The sequence below is a fragment of the Aulonocara stuartgranti genome (assembly GCF_965226115.1).
Source record: "Aulonocara stuartgranti genome assembly, chromosome: 14".
NCBI classification, from domain to species: domain Eukaryota; kingdom Metazoa; phylum Chordata; class Actinopteri; order Cichliformes; family Cichlidae; genus Aulonocara; species Aulonocara stuartgranti.
Window position 1 is genome coordinate 10341271 of NC_138950.1, and position 26958 is coordinate 10368228.

The window sequence follows — 26958 nt, forward strand, 5'->3', positions numbered from 1 at the left end:
TTTCCCCCAGGGATCAATAAAGTATCCTCATTCTGATTCTGATTCTGATTTAAATGTTGTATAATATTCTATTATAGTAAAAAAAAAGGTGATAAAGAGACTAAATATTTTTTTCCCTCATTATTGCAAAAATACTCGATGTCTTAATGTCTCTCTTCAGCTTGGACGCTTGGATCAAGTATAGCCTATACTCCAAACGCTAGGGGGCGACATTAGCCGATGATGACTATACGGAGGAGGAGGGAGTACTAGTGCCTTTGCACTGTAGAGGAAGACAGTTCACGTCTGTCCACATTCTGCGGCTTTTTCGGTTCGGTCTCTCGGTCGGTGGAAGAGCGAGACCTCTCACAGGAGGTGGAGTTCGCCGTGCTTAAGCTACGCGGGACCAGTCGTCTCTTGCGATGTTAACAGAGAGCTGAAAAGACAGACCTGCTTGCTCCAATACATGACAGGTAACTTTATCCTGTGTTGTGGTGTGCCTGTAGTAGCATCCAGCGTAGATTAAAAACTACAATCCCTCGTCGGTAGCGCTCTCTCTTGTGGTTAGCTAAACGTCAGCAGTCGCTAATGTGCGCCTGTAGAAAATGCAGCAAGTCGACAGTGAAATAAACACCTCCATCTGAAAACTATAGAAGCGTCTATATGAGGCGGGTTAGACTGTTATTTTTCCATTGGAGGCTATTACACCCAATTGTCGAGTTAACGGAGATGTCGAGCTAGCTAGCTAGCACGCCAAGCCCTTTTTAGACATCAAACTACGAGACGGACCAGACTTCTGTCACTTTCTCATAATCTTTTTACTTCTCTTCCTGAAGTGATATTTTGGGGAATTATAGGGATAAAAAGGCCACATACCAACTAAACCAGCATAGTAATGGCTTAAAGGTTACCTTAGCTACAACCAGGTATTAGTAAGCTAATGACTGTTCGATGGCTCATTCAGGAAGAAGAGTCACACATGACAAGTGAGCTTTATGTAACAGCATTTCTTGGTGTGCTATAAGCTGCTTAACATAGTTCCCTGTCCCTGGGAAAGCGGTCATATGTTGTAATATACCACCACTACACTCCGAATGTGTTATGCAAGAGTTGTCAGAGTGTTTGATGGACTCTTATCTTATTTCCAGCGTACACAAGTCATGGAGCTCCACAGATCCTTGAGCTTGTGGATATTGTGTTTGTGTCTCGTTGGAGAAAGTTGGACTGAAAAGCCAAGTTCACCTACACCGGTGGACAGTCAGCTTGCTGAAAATGGAATGCGAGGTGAGTAATCAATCATGGCAATAATTTGTTATAGCAAACCGTGAAAGATGTAATTGTATCCCTCTTGACACACACTATACCGCCTGTTTGAGGACAGCAGTCTGTGTCACAACATTGCGATTGTGTGCAGGCACTAAATGTAGCCATGCTGAGAATAGTCTGGCTGGCATTTGCCATTAAGCCCTGTCCTCCTACTTCGATCTAGCCACTGAGTCAAACAATAAGCAGTTCATCAAAAAAAAAAACATTAGTGGAAAGAATGACTATTGGGTGAATGTAGGCATTTTATTTCCAGTAAATAATAGATTAGAATAATTATTTTCCAACTACTTGTAGCACAAAAGACAAAGGCGCACCAGCCAATTATAACCTTGTTATTTAGAAGTCCGCTAGTTTAATGATTTTTTTTTTATTGGATTACAATGGATTTTTTTTTTTTTTACCTTGTAAATCGTTTCTATACTTTTTTGAATAGCAAACCAGTACCACTGAATTAATCATTTCTGCATTTTTATTATTGAACAGTGCAGTGAAATGGGAAACTGCCCAAATCGTCTACACGCATCAGTAGAGATGATGCACTTCAAATGTATTTTTCTCCTAAAAATTTCAGTGTGCCATATAATTTATTCTTGATGTGACAGTGATTTTTAAAGCTTGACTGGTATTCTAAATTATCATGGGAGACCGTGGAAGAAGGATTTATGGGGTGGAAAAGCTATGGGTGTATTCTTCATCTAAATGGAAGCTCACAGATTGACGTGAGTAACCTGAGCTCTTTTTAAAAAAAAATATATATATATATATATATGCAAATATCTTATCTTGTGTCTCTGGAGGTTTGCAAGCCAAATGAGAAAGAGAGAGAAGGCCAAGTTTGGCATTTGAGAGTGTTGCAGGTGGTAGACTTTTTACTAGAATAACTGTTTTTTTTTTTTGTTTTTTTTTTTGTTTAACGCAAAGTGTGTTAACGTTGAAAGTGAGTAATCACTTTGTGGTATGTGGCTTTGCAAGTTTGCTAAAAGTTGAAAGCGTGCATGCTCACAAATGAACTTATAACTACACGGAAGTTCACCCACACTATCCTTCCTATTTCTATCTTTTGTGTTGTCATGTAGACCATAAGGTACATTTTGCAAGTTAAAAAAGTTTTATAGGCTTACAGACACAATATCATGGACAGAAATTATTTCAGGTATTAATCTGTGACATTTTTACTCTCTGTTCTCTGTCCTTAATTGCTAAGCCTGCATGTCAAAACATCCAGTTCTGGGAATTAACAAAACATGGATTGGTATGATGTGTTGATCAGTAGGAGGGGGCATTACACTGTAACCTCCGGCACAATGCAAGCCAAATGCCTGCAGTCTGTTATAGTTGAGAAAAAAACAAAAAAAACAATGTGGGTGTCATTGATTAATGATGAAGCTGCATGAGCTCATTTATGAAAGGGGAAGTGAGGTTATGTTTGCATACTGCTACACCATGTTATGGGAAAGATGGTACAACAAAAAGAAGAATCCTTGCCTGATAGTCAACACTGCTCAGTTTTCAACCTAGAATCAAGGTTTTTGTCAGTAATCTGTAGTGTGATTAAAAAGTTCCATAAAAATGTTTCTCCAGGAGTATGTTGTTGCTGTAAAAAATCCAAGTTCAGACCCAGAAAGGAAGTCTTGACCACTATTTCTTGTTGGCATGCAGGCAAGGCGTGCTTCCCTTTTAACTCTTTTCTTCATCGTTTCCTTTTGTGGTTAAAATTTAGTCAATTGTGTAGCAAAGCTTACTGCTTTAATATATGCTTCTTAATCTTACTTATGTTTTCTAAACTTGTTGTTTTGTAATATTAGTCATTCCCTTCATTGGTTAAAATAGTGTCTGAGATATACCTGAGATCAGAGCTGCATATAGTTCATACAAGATAGATTTAGAAGATAGATTTGAAATCAATAGAATATGAAGCTTTCATGAGTACTATTCTTGTAAGTTTACCTGAACTGTGCTGCATTCAATCAAGGAATGCACACACACTCTTAAATCTGCCATTGCTGCACACATGCAAAAATGTTTTCCTCTTAATGGGAGTGGCGTCATCATCTCATATCTAGCAGAGGATCAGTAATCCCTCAGGAAGCAAAGTGACACAGGAAAACAGTGGGCACGCAGGGACATCATAAGAGATGTCCATTTTGATTTCTGTATAATTAGAGTCCTACATACGGATATTTTTATACAATACTAAAGCCTGTAGAATAGCAAACCTGAGTTTCTTGACATTAAACAGAATAGTGACAATGACATCTAAAATTATGATGCCTCTACACTCATCGATTCAGTTCAGTGAATGGTCTGTTTTTGGTCTACACATAGGTGTAGCAGATACAGTCAAAAGTACCTGCCTTTGTAACAGCCCGCAGTAAGTGAAAGGCCTTATATAAACAAGCCTTCCTATGCAGCCAAGGAATGTTGCAGTTCAGTTATCTTTGCTAAAGAGAGTGCTGTGGGGAAGCCAATTCAGCAGGGGACATTGAGAAGGTTTTCTGTCTTTTCTGCAGGAAAGTGCACACAAGATTAAAAGCTATTAGCCTTTATTGCATCACAGTGTTGCAGTGTTACAAATGAAGTGCTAAGCGCAAAAAAGAACATCTTAGACATTATTTTTTACAAAAACCTCTAATGTTATATAAATGTTTTTTGTTTATCTGTGCATAGTTACATCTACTCTTTATCCAGTTGTGCTTTTTTTGTCTGTTTTTGTTTGTTTGGTATTTTTGGTGATTGTAAAAAGTAAATTAGTAATTGTAGAATAAGGAAAAAACTAAATATTAGTCGACGAATTCGTGGACCTTTGTCACTTAACAACTTGTGGATATGACTTCTGTTTCTTCACCAGATTTTTGTCGCATTGATGAGCCACTATGCAAGGATGAAAATGCCTTTCTCACCTTTGAAGCTATCCGTAATATCCATAAGCAGATGGATGATGATGCAAACGGCAATGTAGATGTCGTAGAGACAGATGGCGTAAGTAACAACCTGAAAAGCCCTCTAAGTTAAACAAGACTGAAGTGTTGCTATACTCTAACAATATCAATTCTGCCCTCTGTGTTGGAGAAGTGAAGTGATATTGATACAAAGGGTTATCTTTTGTGTTTTATCTCACTGACACAGTTTCTAACTTGCTCTAAGAATAAGACATCCTTCTTTGGTGGGGTTTTTCTTTCTTTCCCTCTTCACAATTCAAAAGAGAGCTCTTTCTCCTGAAGTCTGTGAGTGAGGGGCAGGGATACAACCAGCTGAGATCCTGCTCTTAGTGAGGGAGTGTTCTAAGGCTTGGACACACTTCACTAGAGCTGAAGCTGACAGTGCTCGGAGCCTTATATACTCATTGTCATTCTCAAAATGCTAGTTTGAGAGGATTTGAGCTTTCAGACATTGCACATTGGAATGTGGGCAAACTGTGGTTATAAAGGTACTATTAACAATACTTAGGTAGGCTGTGACATATAAATTACACTCAGTTGGTACTAAAGGCCACAAACTGTGCCAAGAAACAATCACCCACACAATTACACCACCAACAGCAGCCTGAACCACTGATACAAGGTAGGATGGATCCATCCTTTCATATTGTCTCTGACAAAGTCAAATATCTAAATCACAGTAGGAATTGCGACTTATCAGAACAGGCATAGGTTTTCTTATCATGGTTTTTCTGTCCAATTTTGGTGAGCCTATGGGACCAGTAGCTCTGCATAAACACCACTGAAGTTGCAGCATTTTTACAAACCAATTCTGGTTCATCCGTTTCACTCAACGATCCGCTTTCCCCTTTCTCATTCTCCGTTGCCGCCATGCTTTTTCGGCCATGTGCGTATGAAAACAAAAGCATTGCGCATGCACGTTTTACCCATATTCTATCGCAATATTTTATTTTCTTATCGTTGCCTAACATTGTACCGGCATTACCATGAACGGTATGATATGGCCCAGCCCTAGTTGAATGAGTGTACCTAATATAGTGGCTATGCTGTTACTTTAAACCCTCTGTCATCTAAAATTTTGTAGATTTTGCTCCAAAGGTGGCCAGATAATGACTGTCTAACTGGTAGGTTCATCCTGTTGCACGCCAGTGCTCTTGCTGATATACCTTTTTCCCTTGTCAAATAATTAACCTGGTGTATTTACTGGCTTAGAAAGCATAGCTGGCATTCTTTCTACCCTTGCCTGTCAGAGTTGAATCAAAGGTATTTTTGAATACTCTTGACAGCTTTTGTCATTACAGTAGAATCACAACCATGGAAAAGACAGTCCTAAAACAACACATGCAAATGAAGGCCTAGTATGAAGATGGGTGTGGTGTGGGAGAGTATTTCTTGCACTAAATCCTGTTGTAACTTGCATGTGATTTGTAGACAATTATGCTGCAGTTTCTTTAAAAAAATGTAGCACAAAGGGGATTTGTGAAGCCACAATCTGCTTTGTGCTTATGGTAGAGTAATACTGCACAGTACAGTAGTTCTCTTCAATAGCATAAATTATAAGCAAAACAGAAAAAAAATACATATGCATATGTACAGTAGTGCAATGTTGCACTGTAAGCTTTAGTGTAAACTACAAGTTTTGGCCTCGAGAAAGCCGCCTCTGGTGACTTGATTCAGGTATGGTTCGGGCTCAGTCTGTGTTATGCAGCTGAGGCCAGATCAAAGCAGGTGGCACGATCACTGCTTTTAAGAGGGGCACTTGGCATGCAACCCCCCTAAAGCAAATAATGAAGAGAAGCACAGTGAGCAATCGTATGTGTAGTGGCTTTTAGCCAAGAAATGGAAAGCTCAAAATGATGATGAAGAGTACTTCAAGACAACCCTCTTTTTCTTGTTAATCATACAGTGATTAAATAAGGTGGGGAGTTGCTTTCTTTACGAGCAAGATGAAAGTGTACATCTGGTCTCTTAACAGTAACCTTGGTGACTCTGTCACATTATACAGGTCCTGCTAATTTTCCATTGAATATGTTCGGGAGTGCTGTATTTCACCTGCAGCAGAGACATCTTGCTGCACTGTAGTGAAATCTTCCCACACAAATCTATCAAGAAAGAAAGGCATCATGACTTATTACTGTCTTTCACCCATGACTCTGCTTTTGTGGGAGTGCTAGATGTTATGTAGGGTTCATTTTTAAAAACCTGGTGAGTGGGTTAGCCTACAATACAGTGGGCAATCAGCAATGTGGTTCCAAAAGCAAGTGAGGGACAATTACCATTTCAGTGAGAGTGCAAGTGGAATTTACATTACGATCAGTCTTTGGTACAGTTTAGTGAGCATGACACTGTCTTATTCTAAAAGGAATACAAAAAAAGCTGTTTTTATGATTAAATGTATAATAGTTTTGAACAAAAGTGAGAATGGCATTCTGTGTTGCACAATTAAATAATGAGGGGAAAATCCCTGGTGAGGTATTTATTAGGTTTTATTTCATGTTAAGCGAGTGAAGGCAATGGATATATCCCACAGGAGTTGCATTTAATTGCACTAAAACGATGGATTAACTATTACAGCAGTGAAATGGGTCACAGTGCTCACAATCAATAGAAACCCTAAACACCATTTACAAATGTGGTCTTTCCGCATTGTCACAAAGCAATGCACCTCTTTGTAGTAATGGTTTCATTAGAAGTGATCATGTTTTGTGGTGTCACAGCTTTGCAACATGAGAAGTTTGCCCTCATGGCGTTCTGTCTGAAAGGCTTTTTTTTTTTTTTTAACTATATGGCTAATGTTTTGTACACAACTCATGATATCGTTCTAAACATAGCCAAGTACTTTTACTGCCTAAATGTAAACAAACCCTAACTGAGAGCTCACCGTTTTTTCCCCACAGCCTCATCTTCATATGGGGTTTGTGACTTAACGTTTTCACTCTCGGTGTGAACCATGCATTTGCATTTTTTTTCCAAGTTCCAAAGCTATCATATGACAACATGGCGATACCTTAGTTGTAGTGATTGCCCTACAGCAATATTGTATTGTAGGAGCAACATCAACAAGGTAATATACGGTGACACTCCCTTTCCTTTCACTCTTGATGTCACTCGCCCCTTTTAGCAGCAACATTTGTTTAGATAGTTTGGAGAACATGGCACCGATTACAATGGGTCTGATTTTTGTCTTACAAAGTTCACACCACTTCAATTAAGCAACTAAGTTTGATATACAAAGGTATCATCTTTCAAAGCCAACTTTAAGGACTTAAAGATGTGCTCAAAGTTTGGTCAGAATACGCTAGCCAAAGTTTTGAATGCACTGTCAGTTTCAGTGGTGAAATTGCAGTTGTAAAACAAATGTTTTAACAGTGTAGCTATTTTGTCATGCAAGTCTTGTAAAAGGTTTTTGTTTGTAGCCATTACAAATGTCTTTGTCATACTGCAGTTCCTGAGAGAAGATTTAAACTACCATGACCCTAAGGCCAAACATAACAGCTTCCATGGGGATGACCAGTTCATCAGTGTGGAGGACTTGTGGAATTCATGGAAGGGCTCTGAAGGTACAGTTTTGTTGCAAAAAGGGCCTTTCTTTCACATCCATTTCTATGTAGAGTTGTATGTTGTAAACCTTTTTCTGCATACTTGATACCTCCAAACACTACTTAATGTTTGATATTGTAGCAGTGATTTTCATTTTTAATGAAGCAGTCTTAGTGACTTTGATTACCAGTCAGAGAATGGCAGAGCTTTTATATGCCTGTAAATAAAGGTTTATGTGCTTCCCTCTGACTGAAAGTGTGTGTTACAGCTTATCCATGCTTGACCCTTTCACTCAATTAACAAAGGCACAAAGTAGTTGATAAGATTGCATGCCCAGCAAAGTGCACTGTTCTGCCAGAGTGGCCCAGAGTTAAGATCGTTGAAGCTGTCAGCACAAAATTCAGTCACACTTCTTTCTGACTATGTCTAACCATACTAATGTATTCTATTATACTCACTCAGAGCACTTTCATGTGCTGTATCTGGCACTCACCTTTTAGCATCCTTTCCTCTGACTGCTTTTACCACAGTTTTGTTCACAGTACTGACTTACACTGCATTGCAGTTTCTTGACAAAGTTTTAGAGGTTCTGAGCAAGGAAACAGGGTTATTGTACAAGGGAGCAATGTATTAACTTAGTCAACTCACAGTTTTGACTCTCTGCCAGGTGCTGGGGATCAGATTTGCCTTCCCCAATTATTCCTGTCAGCATGTTATGCTGCGGGGATCTCGTAGATCATTCAGGATGTGTATGCACACAGTCAAACAATGCATTTTGTGTCAACCTGTATTATGCAGTTGCAATAGTGATGCATTTTTTCTCGGCTGCAAGTGTTAGATTTGAAATGAATTGATGTTTATGAGGTTACAGCTGTTTCTCAGATAAGTTTTTACAGTGTAGCTAGAAAGGAGAACATTGGTTAAATTACTCCAGCCTTTGCTACAGTAATAGTTAATACTTAGTTTCAGATGTTGTGACTGCCTGAGGTCTATGAATCAGACATCAGGAAACACTTGGTTTCTTCCCTCTTGAATCTCTGCTGCCCTATATTCAAACATGCTTTAATTATTTCTGGTTTCAGAATTATATATTTTTTGCCTTCAGTCTGTTTTTAAGCAAGTGAAACATTTTCTATCTAGTCGAGGTCATCTAACCAACTGCTGGCGTGAGAAAGGAAGTGTAATTCCCTTTCTGGATTGCTTTGACTAACTGTTGTGCTACACGACTCTTAAATTTGTCGCTGGAAAGCTACAGCTGTCCACATGATTCCTTGAATCTTTAGAAGTTGTGTATCATCTGCATAACAGTGGAAGCTAGCACTGTATTTGTGGATGGCCCAATGGAAGGCCTGTGGGGAACACCACATGAGAAGAGGGCTGAGAATGAGCTGAATCATCCATTTAGGAAATAAAACAATCTAACTGACAAGGAGGATTCCTTGAACATCCTCAAACACAGTGAAAGATTACAGTCAAAGTTTCTCTTTTAAAACAGTTGTGTTAGAAAATAGCAAGACAGTAAAATATACTGCAGCTATTTATTGAGTTCTCTCTATGAAACGTGAATAAATATGAATTCTACTATTATAAAATGAATAAAAAAACAGAACGAATGAGGCTGGAGGACAAGCTGGCATGTAATTTGGTCTTTATATCTGGAACATTTGTGATTATAGAAATCCTTTGTCTTATATGTATTCACAGCTAACACTAGTGACAAACACTGCTATAATGCCAGACATGCTTTTATGGGGTATTTTAATTTAGAAGCAGGAAGTTTTAGAAAGGAAATCCTGTTGAGTTACAATTGATTATTATCTGTGAAGACTGATTCAAGTTCTGATGTTGTCTTAAATATCAATCATGATATTTGTTAGCAGAATGTCCATCCATCCATTTTCTGTCATGTATCTGGGTCTTAATCCTGGGGCAGCAGTCTGTGCCAAGATGCCCAGACTTTCTTCTCCTCCACCTCTTCCAGAGGGACACCAAGGCATTCCCAAGCCAAACCATAAATCTAATCTCTCTTGTGTCCTGGGTCTGCCCCGGGGCCGCCTTCTAGTAGCACATGCATGGAACACCTCACCTAGTAGGTGTCTGGAAAGGCATGCTGGTCAGCTGCCCATAGATTCCTGACTTACTGTGGGGAAGTAAGTTTGACTCCGAGCCCCTCCTGAATGGCCGAGCTCCTCACTTTCTCTTTAAGGTTGCGTCGGCCAATCACTGGTGGAAGCTCATTTCCATCGCAGTTTAACTCTTTTGGTCACTACCCAGTACTCATATTCATAGGTGAGGGTGGAAGCAAAGATCAACCGATAAATCAGCTACACTCTCTTATTACTAATACACTCGTCTTACCAGCAGAATGTATTTGTCACATTTTTTTATTGTTTGTAGGTTGTTATAAGAGTTGAAGGAAATACTTTTCATTGTAAATAATTGATCCATTATCTGTAGTTTGATTGGATTTTTTTCATAGTGTTTATATTTTGGGCTACAGAAAGAATAATTGTCGCTTTGGGAACAACTAATGTGGTGCAAAATAAAGACTGAGAATTGTAATTATAGTGGATATTTTGTTTCTTCTTTTTGCCAACAGTGTATAATTGGACAGTGGACAAGGTGGTGGAATGGCTCATCAGCTATGTGGAGCTGCCACAGTATGTGGATGCATTTCGCAAGATGAATTTCAATGGAAGTGCCATGCCAAGGTGTGACATCATCATGACTTTATTTTCCTTTCTTTCTTTTTTCAAACTGAACCGATCTATGAACCCTACACATCACTGTGTGTGATAAAGTGTCTTGGTTTACTGATTACTGTGGAGATATTTTTATGTACTTAATACAACTTTTTAAAGTCATTAAATTGGCTGTCTTTGTTAACCTGTTTTATTTTGATATGGGTTACTTTAGTTTACCTTTGATGAATTAAGGACTTGTCAAGCGATCGCATTACAATCTTTGTTGTGTCTGTGTGTGTGTGTCCCCCGCTTTCTTCCTGCGAAATGAATGCACGTCTGGTCTCTTTCAGGCTTGCTGTAAAGAACACCACTCTGACACTCTCTATTCTGAAGATTTTGGATCGAAGCCATGTGCAAAAGTTGCAGCTCAAATCGTTGGACACCGTACTCTTTGGAGCACCACTGAGTATGTAACTTTATTTTTTGCAAGTCGTGTCTGACTTTTAGAAACACGGCTTCCCCAGCAGACAGTCTACTATATGAATCTCTTGCGTTCAAATGTTTTACTGTGGAAAATAAGTTTCATTACCAACATGACCAACATCCTGCCCAATTTGGTCTACTGCTCTCATTTTCATTCGCTCTTTGTCCCTGTGAAGTGTTGTGGCCAGAGTCACCAGGTCTATGCAATGCTTGATTTATAGTACTGCACTAAATCTTAACTGTAGCTATGCCATAGCACCTTTCCAGAAACGCTACACATCACAGCAAAGCAGATCTCAATAACTCTTTGGTAATGAAATGTGGCGTATTGATTAGTGGAAGGATTATACCTCTGTGAAACATAATGTAATAGACTGTAATTGTGGCTAGCTTCCTCATTAGACTGAAGCAGTAACTCATAATTTGCCAGTTTAGCTTGTGTTTGTTTCTTCTGACAGGTGTAACAATCTGTGTATAGACTCTGTAAGTCCTACAGTCTTCTCCCCATTCTGAATTCCAGTTAATTTAACTATTGTTAAAGATTAATTGGCTTTCACTCATGACTCATGTTAGTAAAACGCAGACACAACAGTGTACGAGTATAAACAACATAACCCACAATTGTGAAAGGTGTATGCTCATTCAACCCAGTGCTATCATTTAAGCTTAGGAAATCCTGTACCACCTGTATCAATTTCAGGGACTCAGGAAGATTTAGACTGTTAGACCACACTACTCTGTATTCCAGACACATCACTCTGCGTACAGAGGCAAATAAACACTCCACTCATCCTCTTCTTCTCCACTATCTCTGCTCCAATTCTGCACTTGTAGATTGTAATCCTTTAGGGGTTTCTCAGTTTTTTTTAGCTCCTTAGGGATTTGTAACATCACAATGGATAGGTTGTCTTCGATATCATATGTCCTGTCAGCAGTTTAGATGTTTTTTTTAAAAAATTGTTTTGATACTGGAGAATTATTTCCCAGGAATTTCAAAGTAGAGTAAAGGTGTGTATTTAGAAGAGTTTATGAGACGTCAAAAAGAAAAAAAGAAAATCTAATAAACAGTCAGTGGAACCAGGTATTTGCTTTAAGCACACAGATACACACACACACACACACACACACACACACACACACACACACACACACACACAAAAAAAAAAAACAGGAAAGGGGAAGAGTGTGTAGTGGTGTGTGTCTGGCATGTGTCATTGTGAATGTGTTTTGTAAGAGTCACCCGCAGGAAGACATTAGCAAGGGCTGTCTGGCTTTGACAAGCTCTCAAAACCAGGGGGTCCCACTAACAGCCAGACTGACCAACTGTGAAGCGTAGCAGCATTTTAAGACACACTGCACAAAAGGTTGCACCTAATCTGGCCAACAGTTGTGTAATAATTAACCCAAGCTCGTTTGGGTCCTGTTATTTCCAGTTCTGCGGCTAATTACCTGTCACTTGATGCGCTCTTGGTGGTATTCCTGAAAGAAATTGAATGTTTTGTTCACTGTATGTAAAAGGAAATTGCCTACAATAAATAGCCCAGCAGAGGAGTGGCATCAGGAAATTGCATTCTCAGAGATAATGCCCTGTTTTTCATTTTGGCGTCTGTGCTCAGTGAAGAACTATGATGCACTAGACATGCATTTCAGTAAGCATGACTCATTTTGGGTTATTGTGTTCCAGGTCATTTAAGAGGTAAAGATCTGTTACTCAAGGTCACATTATTGGAGGAGCAACCACCAAAATAAGGTTTTTCTTCTGTTGCCTGTCAGCTAGACGTTATTGACCCATTTTGATCAAAACGAGGTGAAAAACCTATCTGTGTGCTTTTATTCTTACATCAATGTAAAAGGAGTTATTCTGTACATTATCTATGTATGGCAGGGGCAGAGAGTGATTAAAATTCTGTGGTTACTATGCATGGTTCTCAAGTGCCCACAACTTGCTGTTTATTCATCTTATTCTGACAGGTGGTCTAAATATTTGGCCTGGAATAGGTAAAAAACTTACAGGCTTGTACTTCTGGATTGTCCAGTGTTGGCCTTCATTTTAAAAACTGTGTTTCTGCCCTCCAAGGCTACATGCAGGTCAGACTAAAAAGATATGGATATATTGTATGCAAAGTGCATTCCTGTTATTCTTACTTATTCAGTGGAACTGATAAGACTTGAGCTGTACAGGTACTTGAGATTTACAGCTTGTGTTGTAGAAGTTCTGTCTGTCGAGCTGGCACGATCTACTGATATATTCATTTTATTTCCCTTTGTCTCACTCCAGGAAGTATACTGTTCTTTCCTGTATACTCCTACTCAGGTTTTGCAAGAAAAACTTGTGTAACTTGCAAAACTTTGAGAAACTACGCTAGCTGCTACATACATGTTATTTCTTCGACACATCAAATGACAAATATCTGTTGTTAGTTCCCAGCTTGGGTTTAACTTTAAGTTATTCTGTTAGTGGTTGTAAAGGGATCTGAATATGGGATGTGTTCTTACAAGTAGGATACTTGATTCCAAGCTATTGTGACTCTGAAAATCTATAAAACCCTCACAGTGATAACGTCAATGAATACTTATAGTTGCAGCTAAAGTTTGAGCTTTAGCTTCACATCTTCCCCAGATTAAAATAGGTCGTGTTAAGCTGTCTTTATCGTGGTCTTTTGCACTGGGTCCCTCTCACCGCAACCTGAAATTGTGCTGGTGAGCCTTCTATTTGTGTCACTCCACAGCAGTTGCAATATGACTATGAGATTCAAGTTTCACACCACATTCTTGTAAAATTTCTGTGTTGTTAAACAGCTTTATCCTATAATACATGTTGCTGACCAAAATGCATCTCCTCATCTATAGGCCTGCTTAATGACTTAGTTTCTTGTCTTACTAAAATGTAACCTCATGTCTTTTTATTTCATTCAGTGAATAGACATAACCACTTGAAGGACTTCATGCTGGTCGTGTCAATAGTCATAGGCATGGGTGGATGCTGGTTTGCCTACATCCAGAACCGCTACTCTAAGGACCATATGAAGAAGATGATGAAGGACCTAGAGGGCCTGCAGAGAGCTGAGCAGAGTCTGCATGACCTACAAAAGAAGTGAGGGTTTTTCCCAACACCAACACAAGCTCTATTGCATTTAATTGTATTTTCTGCACATGGCGTTCATTTTAGATTTAATATGAAACTGTTATTTTTGTCTTCACATGAGAACTTTTGAGCTTTTAATACATTTAAACTCATCATCCACTTGTCTGAGGATAACTCTCATACATTAAACTGTGTGCTATAATAATCAGCTGTAAACGGTTATTTCTGACATTAGTAGCTTATTAGCTTATTGAGCTGTAAACCTCCAACATTTACTGATTCTAAATGGTGGAGGTCACAAGTGAACAGAAGATTTTTAGTTTCCACTTGAACATTCTGCTGATATCCAACCTTGAATGACAATCAAAGCAACGGCCTGACTCGTTGTAGCATGTTTGCAGGGTTACTCCCTAGTTCTTTTGCTGTCAACTTTCAATGTTTTTCTGGTTTGATTGTTTGGATTTGTATATAGTTTTTCCAGGTTTGCACACAATCCTGGGAAAGGTTTGATTAATGGCATTCATTGTTCTCAAATAGGAACTTGTGTTATGTTATAAAAGACTGGCAGACCTGCTCTAGCACCGGGCACTTATGTGTTTATACTTAGTTATCATCAGGCCTCTATGGACCCATTCCACGGAGCGTTTTTATGTTCAAGCAGGTGACTAATTTAGTGAAGCCAAAGTCTTTGGATCAATGGTGGAAGGTTTGCTTCATGCATTCGTGAAGCTGTCTGATTGCATGAGGGGTTTTTTTCTGCTGTTTTATTTATTTTTCTGGCTTCATACACGAGCATGTCACAGCAAGTCACACATTAACTGGCTGCAGATGCATGTGATCAAGGCATGCTTACTTCTTTATTTAACAAACTAAAACACTGCTTATTACTGGTAGCATTGGCTGCAGTTTTATAGCCTCCATATCTGCGTAGTCGTAAAGGTAATTCTTAATTTAGTCTCCAGCCATCACTTCTGACTATACTCTGACAAATTGTTTAAAAGTACACATTGTAAGTACCAGTGATCAAAATCACACTTTTCTTTTAGAAGAGAAAAATCTTGGGAATTTGTAAAATGGTGGCCAAACCTCAGGGCTAAACCTTTTAGAATTTTAGAACTCTTTAAAAAACAACTTTTGAATCGCACGTTTTATACTTTGCCCTTTCTTATATCTTATAATGCAAAATATTTCATACTCTGAGGAGTTTTTTGGCCATCGGATCATTCCAGTCTGTCTTGTGATTTAAGATTTGAAATGAGATGAAATTTCAGTGTTTTAAAGTAAAGCTACATGAATTGGTGAATAAAAGAAAGGCTAATCTAACTATTTTAGTCCTGCTAATACCTGAAGGAATGCTCAGAATGTGCTTTGAAGTGCATATCCTATTTTGCCTTTCAAGGAGACTTGAACTCAGTTTTGACGTGATACATGAACCAAAGGTTTTTGAGCTTGAAGGTGCAAAGAGATTCCCATTTTATGGTTTTGCATCTCTAACACAGTTTATCCACTGGGGGAGAGGTCATCTTCAGGTAAATTTAAAAAAGGAATAAGCTCAGGCCACTGGAAAGAGCCACATAACTGCGTAACATTCTTGTCTTTATTCTTGAGAACAAAGGGAGAGGTGAACTCTTGTTGCAAATTTTTCTTTGACTGCCCTTATTACCCACATACGTTAATGTTTGTATGTTAAATGGGGGATAAATGGGCTGTTCAAGAGACAGGCTTTTGAAATATTCATTTTATGCTTTGTCAGTGCTTACTGACTGAACTGAAACTAATGTTTGTGTCTGTCATGGATTCTTGATTTTTTTACAGTTGCACCTTTATCTCCTGCATCAGCATATTTTTGTAACAGACATGTTCTTTGTTAGTTCCTTTTCCTTTCAGTACACTAGGTGGAGGGAAAAGTGTTTTGTGGGAGTTTCCTGCTGAATTCCAACAAACAGTGCAACTGATGGCTTAAATGGGGACAAATCAGTGAGGTCAAACTCTGTCCTTCTGACGCTGCCAAGTTAGTCTTTGTGTTGACTCTGTGGATTTATACTTTGACTGTTTGTAAAACACCTGCCACTAGCATCTTTGAAGTGGATTTTGACTTTCCTTTTTTTGCTAAGCTAAGTACGCATAGTTAATTCTCCTCTACAGATCACAGTGGCAAACCTCAAGTAAATATTAAAGGCCAGCAAGTGCAGACATAATTTAGTATCCCATGCAAGTAAACAGTCTGCACCATGGTTGTGCGTAATACTTATTAGTAGTTTGTCTGTCTGCAGATAGTAGTATAGTGCTTTACAGGAACTGCTCAGATCCCTGAATTATGCTTGTTTGTTCAGCACTGCAGTAAAATTTGCCTGTTACAATTCAGCAGTGTTTTGTTCAGCTGCATTTTAAACTTCAACTCAGTTCATTTTGGCCATAGAGGTCATTTAAATTCTATTTAATTAAAAATATCTGAAATGCAAGTTGAGAGCTTCAGTGGGAACTGCAGCTGCCTCAAATCGGTGTGCTTTGAGCTTTGACCCTCTTGCTTTATGTGTAGTTGGCTCAGAGGATTGTGGGTTAGAGTGGCAGGAAAAGCATGCGGGCTTGTGCAAAAGTGTGACTGCATGCAAAAAGGGCGTTCTATTTTTGGCAATACTGCATGCGACTTTTTCTAGCATAATAAATGCTATGACAGAAAAGGCTAGACCACGGGATCAAATACTTTTGTTGAGTCAAGTCATTTCAAAACCAATAGTATGAGGTCATGAGGATTATAGGGCTGCATTACTGTGCAAGCATGGGTATTGTGTGCATTTCTGAGGCAATATGAATGCCAAAGAATATGCAGGTTCTGGTATAATAGGCTATCAGACAGGCAGCAGGTTTTTCAGGCATGCTTGTTTCAATAAGACCGCCACACAAAAATCAGCAGCTTGAGAGGTTTGTGCTCTGTCTTTAGTTGTGTGTTTCCTACTGATCCCTGCAGCCAGCTGCTCTCTTTCCATACCTTTAAGCAGATCCTGCGATGCTGTCAAGTAGCCTGGTCCAAACATGGCTTCACTGTTGGGAGACAGTGTAAGGAGGTTGTGACGAGAGCTGGATTTCCTGGGTGACTTTTACAACACTCTTTGACCTGGCCTCCCCCTTCACTGGTGGGCGAGTGTTTTAAGCATGACTGTTAAACATGTCAGCTCTGATGCAATTCACCCACATTTGAATTTGGGTGTGGTGTGCAGATGAAAGGCCTGAAAAAGGACAGGTGACAGGGACAGCTTGTATTGCATGTGAAAAAAACTTAAAGGTTGGGCATATAAGGCTACGTATGTCTTATAATATCAGTGTGTATTCAGTAACATTACCTGCAAAGTCTGCAGAGACGTGTCTGCATTCTTTAAGCTCTGTAATTCAGGTCATTTCATTCAGGAACAGAATTTGGCATCTACTCTGTGGACACTGTTACTCAGCCAGTGCTTTCAAATTTTAGCTAGAGAATGGCAGAGGTCAGGGTCGAAAGCATTAGCAGGACTGCCCACCAGCAACATTTTCCATAGCTCATGGTCTGGATCAAGTTTCAATTCTCTGCACTTGTGTACTACTTCTGCTGTTGTGTTCAGCCTCAGTGGGGGAAAGTGCTGCTCCCTGGTGACTGAAATGTGTTTGTACGTTCTGCCCTTGTGCCACATGTTTAACAAAACAACAAAACAGAAATTTGAAAACAACAGCATTTATTTTGTTGTATCACAGTATATGTAGTACTGTAGTTCTGGGACTTGTCATATTCATCAGGCTATCAAGCCCAGTGACATTTTTCAATTGAAAAATATTACAAAGTCCTGCATAAATGTAACCACATCACGGGTTTAGTTGGACCTGAATGGTTACAGATGAGAGTATATCGGAATGGTGTGTGTCTCAGTGAAAACAATCGTGTTATTGGTGACAAGCCCGCTTTCAAAGGCTTTTTTTTTTCCCTTTTTTTGTTTTTGTTTTAAAGGCTAGTCTAATTATATCCACCACTTGCATGTTCAGAACTCTACAGGAGCACTGGGTGCCACACTGTACTGTTCTAAACTTAAATCCTGACAGCTGTTCTCTTCTTGGCTCTGCTTCCTCTGATGTCAGATTATTGTGAGCTGCCTAGCAGCTGACCACAGTCCTTTGCTCTTCTACATGTTAGCTGTTTCTGGTGATGCATGGCTGATGCAATGCCTACTATGGCATGCAATCTAGGCACCCCTAGTAAACATTTCTGTTGATTTCAGCACAAGATAAACTTTCTAAAATAAATAATGTCAGAGAGAAAACTATCTCCTTAATGTGTTTTGCAATTGTTGAGTAAAAAAGAACAAGAAACACAAAAGATTTAAAATTTGATTCCAGGTACCTTTTACCAAAAGTCAAAGCTTTATAAATCCTCTGCCTCTCTAATACTTGTCATAACAACTAGCACTCAAGGGCTCCTTTAAGCCGGTGCAGCACTGAGCACTGCCCAGAAGGCAGGAAAAGCCTTTTTTGAAGACGCCAAAGCATTTAACCTAATTAAGAAATGGTATTTAGCAGGATCGGTGGTGGTCAAGTTAAGGTCTGGAACACTGAAAAAAACTGATGCTACTAGGATAGCTGGAAAGGTAAATCAAAATTTCTCTTTGACTAAAAAAAATCCTTGGCAGACTGATGGTGCATTTTTTCCACTGTGCAGTCTTCAAAATCCTGCTTGCTTATCACAAAATTCAGCATTAAAGCCATGCATATAAACCTCTAAACAAGCCTGATACAGTCTAGAAATTAATCCTGAGGTTGGAGGATAAGATTAAAATAGAACTTATTTGCTGTGATGAGCAAAGGTATGTTTGGAGATGAAAGGGTGCTACAGTTACACAAAAAGAACTTTCCAACTGTTAGTACAAGGGTTGATTGATCATGCTTTGGGCTTGTGCTGCAGCCAGTGGTACATGGAACATTTTCACTGATAGAGGGAGGAATGTACTAAATAGCTGAATAATATAAAGGCAGTTTATTCTGGGAGCAGTCTGTTGCTAAAAGCTGAAGATGACAAGAGTCTGGATTATACAACCGGATAATGATCCTAAATATACCCTAAAAAATGCACCATGGACTACCTCAAGAGGATCGACCTGAATGTTTTGCCTTGGCCCTCTCAATCCACTGATTTAAATATAATCCAAAATTTTTGATTAGACAACAAAAGAGCAGTGACTGCTAGACAGCCAACAATCTGTAACAGAAATTTTGACCAGGGTTGCTCAAACCTAAGCACATCTCCATAGTTCATAGAAAATAACAATAGCTCCAACACGGCTTCAGTTGCATGGGCTTAGTAAGCAGCCACTGACTAAAAATTGAGCATGACCTTTGGTCCTTTTTTCCTTAGGTTGCAGATTGCCCAGGAGGAGCATCGAACAGTTGAAGTAGAGAAGGTAAATCTCGAGCAGAAGCTGAGGGATGAGATAAACGCTGCTAAGCAGGAGGCCCAACGATTGAGAGAGCTGCGTGAAGGCACAGAGAATGAGCTGAGTCGCCAAAAGTATGCAGAAGAAGAGCTCGAACAGGTAATGGTTGCAGTCTGATCAGTTACATTTAAACGCAATCTGTAGTCCACAAAGTAGAAGCAGTGAATTTGAGTAAATAGAGAAGAAGACTTCCAAGGTGGCATCGGCACAGTATGTTTAGGTCTTTCAGATTCACACTAGCTATAGTGTAAATACACCCACTCAAGTCTTTGTCCTTTGGAATTTGGCAGAAGCAGCACAGTTCAGCCCACGTACATAAGTGAAACTGTTTGTGCTTGGAGGATTATCACAGTGCACTAATTCTGATGCTTTTGTCACATTTGACTGTCCTGCTAATTTGGGATTAAGCAGGGCTTCTACAGTCCATATATGTGCTGTTTTCATTAAATACAAGCCTGAACTTTACTAGATTTGAAACCCCTGCTGCGTAGTACCAGTTGTACCCATTTAAAGAATAGTGCAGGTAATCGTGGATATAGGTAATTAACAGGTAAATGGTGGCCAAACCTGCGTGATGCCGAGACTCTCCTGATGTGTGCAGTTGAGAAGGGGCAACTATGGAAATGTTCGGACTTGATTTTACATAAATTGTCCAAAATTCATGTTTGAAAATGGGGGGCCATTTACGTAGACACCTTTATTCAGGTTTGAGGTTACATCTGAGCTTTCAGTGTGTGGGATTGGGTTATTTGTGGATATGGAAAAGGCTAAAAATTGTTGGCAGATTGTGGGTCCATTTTTCCTTATGTGCTCATCTAGTATGGCTAATAGTTGAAACTTGTTGCAGGTGCGCATGGCATTGAAGAAGGCAGAGAAGGAGTTGGAGTCACGGAGTAGCTGGTCGCCACCAGAGTCTCTACAGAAATGGCTGCAGCTCACCCATGAGGTGGAAGTGCAGTACTACAACATCAAGAAGCAAAATGCCGAACGGCAACTCCTGGTGGCCAAAGAAGGGGTTAGCATGAAAAATATATATACATTTCCTTGTGTATGTTAAACAAATAGAATATCATAAAGATAGAGCTTTATGCTAATAATTTAATATCCAAAAATGGTAAACTTCCACAAATTCTGTATTCATTACCCATGAAGCTTTTCCTGTTCTTAAATATTTGGTCAGTTGTTGTAACCTGGGCACCACTTTCCACTTCCTCCTGCTTACCTTGATAAGTCTTTGGTCACTTGCTTTCGCAGGCAGAGAAGATAAAGAAAAAGAGGAACACTCTCTTTGGGACTTTCCATGTGGCTCACAGCTCCTCCCTGGATGATGTGGACCACAAAATATTAGCAGCCAAGTAAGTTAGAGACTCTTAATTGTGCGTTGATATGTTGTTAAAAAATAAAAGCTGAGGAAAGATGATTTCATACATACATTTCATACATTCTCCTCTTTGCAAAGTTTTCTTTTAAATACTTTCTTCTGATCTTTTGCAGACAAGCCCTTGGCGAGGTGACCGCTGCTCTGCGAGAGAGGCTGCATCGCTGGCAGCAGATAGAGATTCTAACGGGTTTTACCATCGTCAACAATCCAGGCCTCCCATCACTGGCCTCGGCCCTCAACCTCGACCCCACTTTCATGGGCGGCAGAGCTACACCTCAGCACTTCATCATGTCTGACGACATGGACGACATGGACGAGGATATCGTACCCGGAACTCTGCCATGTAAGAGTTCCTCCGAAACGCTCAGCCTTTCAGTGGGGATTAGCAAAAAAATCCCTAAACCTTCCTCCAAGGCTCTGCTTGGGAAATCCAAAAATCAGCTCACATGACAATTTGGACCTAATGCTACATGTATTATTGTTGCCTCCATGGTGCTGACGGTAGTGGGGGTTAGACATGTCGAAAATGAGTATTGAATGGTGTTTTACACTTCACACTATGTAAATTCAGATAATTGTCTTGTTGTTTTACACACGATACCACTTGCCTTTTTGTTAACTGTTATTTTGGATACATTTGTTTATTTCATTCAGTAAATTATTGAAACTGAAGATTGCCATGATTTTCCTCTGGAAACTGAAACCCAAAGAAAAATATACTTCTTAAAGAGAACAATTTTTTGTGTTGACCGATTTGTAGTGCTTGTGTCATGTTACGTGTTATAGATATGTTGGATCAGTTTTTTTTTGTTTTTTTTTTCGAAGGATGCCAAAAAAGGAAATACTTCAGATGTAGTCACTGCCAGAATTATATTCCTATTTAGGACCAAGATAGGAACACCAAAAAACACAACTCAAATTCTTACACACCTTACAGTTCTTGTAGAATTCATACATTTTTATACATATGTCAGTTTCAAACCATATTTGACTTTATATGTTAGGTTATGGGTTTAGGTAACTGGAGCTCCAATTTGCTGCACAAGTGAACAAGTGTTTAATCAACATTAATTACACTGCCTGTCTCACTCCCCTCTCTCCCTCCACCACTTCTCTGGTATTTGGCTCCCACTGCTGTCTCATTGGTCCAACTACAGATGGCAATCGACTGTTGGAACGGCGAGCTAGTGACCTGTGGTCCATTGGTTCAGACTGTCAGCCCGTGTGGAAATATCCTGGTTGGCCATTTATTCATGCCCCACTTCAGTCCTCAGTCTGACCTTCCCATCTCCACTTTTGCCTAAAAAGAGTTTTCATACATTTTAACTGGCAGTATGCTCCAGATGGACCCAGCTGTAATAAAAAAAAAAAAAAAAAAACACCTTCTCCATGCTGCCTTCATTTAAAAACACCCCTGACCTGACCTTAGTTGCTTGCTTGGTATTGAAATCCTCCTCCTAAATGTTGCCCCTCCTCCAGACAAACCCCTTTTTTCTACTCCACTATTGTTTTGTATTTGTTTTTCTTTTTTAAAGAAACAATTTTTTCCTATTTAAACTTATTATATTCTTATAATTTGCCTTTATTAGATGGAAAGATTAAACAAGTGTTGGGATTTTACTGATATGCATCACTATTGTGGAGTAAAGAGGCTAAAATTTGTGTATTTTTATATTTAATAATGTGTAACGTTTCCAAAGACTAAAGCATCTTTTCAGTAATTTTCTCATTGTTCTCACTTTTTCCATCAGCCATTTATTTTATGTTAATGTTACTACCGCTGTTATTTTGTGCCAACAGCTCCCAGTATGATGTCTCTGCGCCAACGCCACATTGATCCCCAGCTGGCCCTGGGCTCCCAGAGGTTGGTAGAGAGTTGCCTGTTGGCAGGGCAGCAGGGCGAGGGAACCCCCTACCATTCGAGGCCTAGGGCTACCTTCAGACATTCACGCAGCCACTCGTTTGGGCAGCTCGATTGTCTCCCTCTGCCTCCCCTCTCCTCGGCCGTTTCTCACCCGTCCATAATCTTTACTTCCAGCCAAATTCCTCAGTCGTCATCATCCTTATCCTCATCTTCTTCCTGCTTACCCAGCTTTGTGGGTGGCAGTGCAACCCCTCATTCCCATGCATACCATGCTTCTTTCCAGCCCATGGATCCTATTCCTGATTTGTCATTCTCAGATGTCTCCAAAGTGCACTCCTCGTGCAGCGACAGTTTCGGGTACCCATCTGTCTCCATTCTCCACACACTTTGCATGTGCGTGGGTGTTTTTACACCACCTGTCATGGTTTTACCTTGATAACACATGTAGAGTAGATACACTTCCCTTAGTATATTCATTTTGTTATGTTTCCATTTTATTTTGTAATTTTTTTTCTTTTATAAAATTTCTCATCCTTTGCTGTTTTTAAGCCATTACAGAGACTTTGCATTTACTCTCTTTCAACCTCTCAGTGTTCCTCCTGTTCTTTGCCTGCTCAACTAACAAGTGTGGAGCCGCACTATCCAGCCTGTGCCCTGCGTGTCCGTGACTTTCAAGGCATAGTGTAGATAAACTCAAGCATGCAAAGCTGCTTTTAAACATTCCTTGGATCTGATTTTTCCTTCTCTAACTTGTGAATTTTTCTTCCTGCAGGGATCTAAATCGCTCCGACTCAGACTCCTCTTTGTCCCTTTCACAAGTTGGTGATCGACTGTCTGCCTACAGCTCCAAAGGCCACCTAATCAAGCCCACTTCTCTCATGCACGGCCTGTCCAACCGAGCAGATGATGCCGTCTCACTGCATGCTCACACCCCCAATGGAGGGACCCGTGTTCATGAGGGAGGTCCCGACAGCCCCATACTCATGAAGAAGGTGTACAGCCTGGGAGAGATCAACAGTCTGTCTGAGTCATCTCGCTCACTCAGCCCAAACTCCACTGAACCTGACACACCATCACCAACAGGAGGGCAGGTAGGAGTGGTGGGAGCTAAAGCCAACAGCCGCATCCCACAGCTGTCCTCCAAGAAGAGCCCTCTAGAGGAAGATAGTGGTTCAACAGGAGAAGACACAGATTCAGCTGCCAGCCGTAAGAAACATACCTTCAAGATCTTCAAAAAACAGAGGAAATAAAAGCTAAATGAACTATGGGCTACCAAAGCTGTCTGACTGTATTCCTCTGTCTAACCTGTTTTTGTTATGTTTTTTTTAGTTTCTAGTTTTGGGGGTTCATTAATGGTCACATGATGGCAAGATTTTTTGTCATTGAATCTTTTTGTAGGTTACAACACCTACTTTGAGAGACTGTGGACTGTTTTACCCAGCTTTATCTGCTTACACTTGGTCAATGTTGAGTATGTGGGGAATGGGCAGGTTTGTATATTGGAATGTAAAGTATTATTTATTCTGCAGGAACTTGTGCCAGTGTCAAAGGGAAATATGTCTCCCACTTGTTGTTTCCTTTTTTTCCTTCTTGTTCTACAATCTATAACATTTTGCATGTCTTCACTTTTGTTTGACAGATACTCGAATGCTCTAAGTGTTTGCTTGGTTCTTGTTGTTAACCTGCTTAGACAACACTTGTTTCTTTTATTACTATCAAAACACCTACAAGTCCAAAGTGAATGCGCACTCCTGACTATTTTCTTTTTAATGATGGGTACACTTTGTCTGTTTTCTTTTTGTTGATGTCTTGTTTGCGGAGAAAATGACACATTCAGGGGATCTTCAAATACAAGAGGTGTATTAGAATGCTCCTGTATATTACCTTTGGCTGTAAAAACAAATGTTGCGTGTTGCTATTTGAACTCAGTATATTACGATGCCTTCTTAGGGCCATTCTAGGGAATAATAATAATAAAAAAATAATAAAAAAGGATCAGGGAGGGGGTGATACTCTGAAAAAGAAAAAATCCTAACTTTTATGATGTCTTAGGTGGAAAATTTCTTTTTAAAATGAATGCAAAAAACTCCAAAAACTATAGTCTCACATTGAAGTCACAAATATAGAAAAATAAAAATGTTCCTCTTTTTGTAAAGCAATCTCATCACACTAGATGGTGCTTTGCCTCTATTATTCCTACTGACATTATTCAGATGCAGTCAGCAACTATCTGGGAGCCCATAATATCACATTAAGTATAGCTGTTTATTGGGTTATTCAGAAGAAATATACTGATTTGCATGAGATGCTTTTGTGTAACAGTTATTCTTGCATCACGCCTCAACTTGGCCATTTTCTGTTTAGCAATAGAAACCACATTTTTAAAAAGATAAAATAAAAGATAATTATTAAGGGTTTTAATGTTTTTCTCAGAATATTAATCAGTTATCTTTTTTCCACATAGAACAGCCCTAATAAGCTGTCCTACTGTATCAGCATTAACTGCTGGGTCTAAATGTATTTATATTGCACCCTAGAGGTAAATTCTTGCAAAGTATCTAAAGGACCAGCATCAGACCTTTTGCGGTTTTGAGTTTTAGTGCATTTGAAAAATGGGAGAGTGAAGAATGTCTCTTCTCTTTGCTGAAATATCCAGCTTATCTTAAGGACTATCACTGATTAAACTGGGGGTTTACACACACCCTCACTGAACCATACGGTTATCAGGTGTTTGAAGACTAAAAATAGGGTGTATATAGAAAAAAAAAAATTTATTAGGCAATAAATTACCAAAATGTTTGAAGTGGCAGCCATGAAATGCAATGGTATCTTTAGGTATTTAATTTTAAAGTTAGGATACACATTGTGAAAAGAAAATGCTAGAGATGCTTGCTTTCTACACCTGTATATCATAAGAAAATGTACACCTTTGGGTTTGTTTTGTAAGAATAGCCCCTTGAAGGTTAACCAGGATCCCACAATTTTCACGTAATGTGGATTGGGCTATGCTGTCCTGTCTTTTAGTTTTATTATTTTGTTTGTCTTTTTAGTGGACATTAAAAGATCCACAGCAGTTTTTCAGTGAGGATTGGTTGTTGGTAAGGGCTATAATTAAGGAAAGTATTTTGCTCTGTACAAGACTGAAAATTTAAAGTTGTAACCACTTCTGGTTAACGTTTTATGGAGGCAGGAAGTCAATCATGTAAAAGTGCCAAATTGTGATTTCTGTCAGAGGCCTTTGTATTTGTAGTGTGTTCTAAACCTTGAGCCCCTTTTGCACAGAAGACAAAAGTGCATGATGTATACAGTAATGTATATTCAAAGATGAAATGCTGAATGTCCGAGGGTATATCCTGTATCAGTACCGTATGTTTACATTTGTAACAAATAATTATTCTCAGATAAGTACAACAAAAAAAAAATACCTTGTGCCAGTTTTAATGTTGATTGCTTCATTTGAGCACAAAACTATGCATCTAGTTGTAGGTAATTACTAAAGTAGTAGGGACGCCAGTACACTTAGGGTGCTCCTGACCAACGAACAACCAAAAAGTGCTGCAGAAGACACAAGAAGTCTCCCCCAGCCTCATAATGTAACAGGTGGTTTGGATTTATAAGACACGTTTAAATATTTTATTTTAAAAAATAAGACGAGCTTAAAAAAAATAACAATTTCCTACTGGTACTTTTTTTAAAGTGTCATTTGTACCTTTTTTGCACGACAGAGCTGTAAATTGATTATGCCATCTGAATGTGTGAGTGTGTCTGTCTGCTCCCGGTATAATGCACTGTAACGTTGATGCATGTCAACTGTCATAACGAAACCTATATTGGGTTAAAAGAGTGGATCAGCTTAAGCTCTTAAGTCCTTCACCCTACTTTTCTCGTTGTCTTTATTTTGAGCTTCTATTTATGAAAACCTACAGTATATTTGTACAGGGAAAAAAATCATTTTGCATCTAATGTTGTGGTCTAAACTTTGATGGCACTCCTGCATGAAAGCAATAAACTATTTTGAATGAAAGGTGAGCTTCTTCTCCTAATACACAGCACTTTGATTTCCTGCTGTAGATTCTTTTTGAATTTTTAGATTTGACTCTAAAGTTCGCACCAGCACAAAGAATTCAAATGTAGGTTGTGAAATGTAGATTCAGGAAACGGTGAAAGATACTGGGTTACCTTTTGTTATATTATCAGCAGTGAAATGCAACCAAATCCAGAGAG

The 26958-nt window shown here is 39.2% G+C and overlaps 1 protein-coding gene across 4 annotated transcripts; it reads left to right on the forward strand.

Moving 5' to 3' along the window:
* The first annotated feature begins 244 nt into the window (after window positions 1–244).
* stim1a (stromal interaction molecule 1a) lies at window positions 245–26758 on the forward strand. Of its 4 annotated transcripts, none has more exons than XM_082502991.1 (14): window positions 245–452; window positions 1128–1263; window positions 4154–4284; window positions 7690–7804; window positions 10384–10495; window positions 10819–10934; window positions 13868–14045; window positions 19411–19588; window positions 20337–20504; window positions 20744–20844; window positions 20984–21213; window positions 22028–22108; window positions 22671–23091; window positions 23507–26758. In XM_082502991.1, the coding sequence occupies exons 2-14, from the start codon at window positions 1140–1142 to the stop codon at window positions 23982–23984; spliced, it is 2433 nt and encodes an 810-aa protein (XP_082359117.1). In that variant the 5' UTR covers window positions 245–452; window positions 1128–1139; the 3' UTR covers window positions 23985–26758. The 4 variants fall into 4 exon arrangements, with proteins under 4 accessions (XP_082359117.1, XP_082359119.1, XP_082359118.1 ...); XM_082502993.1 differs by having other exon boundaries at window positions 22671–22734; XM_082502992.1 differs by lacking the exon at window positions 22028–22108.
* Window positions 26759–26958: the final 200 nt, after the last annotated feature.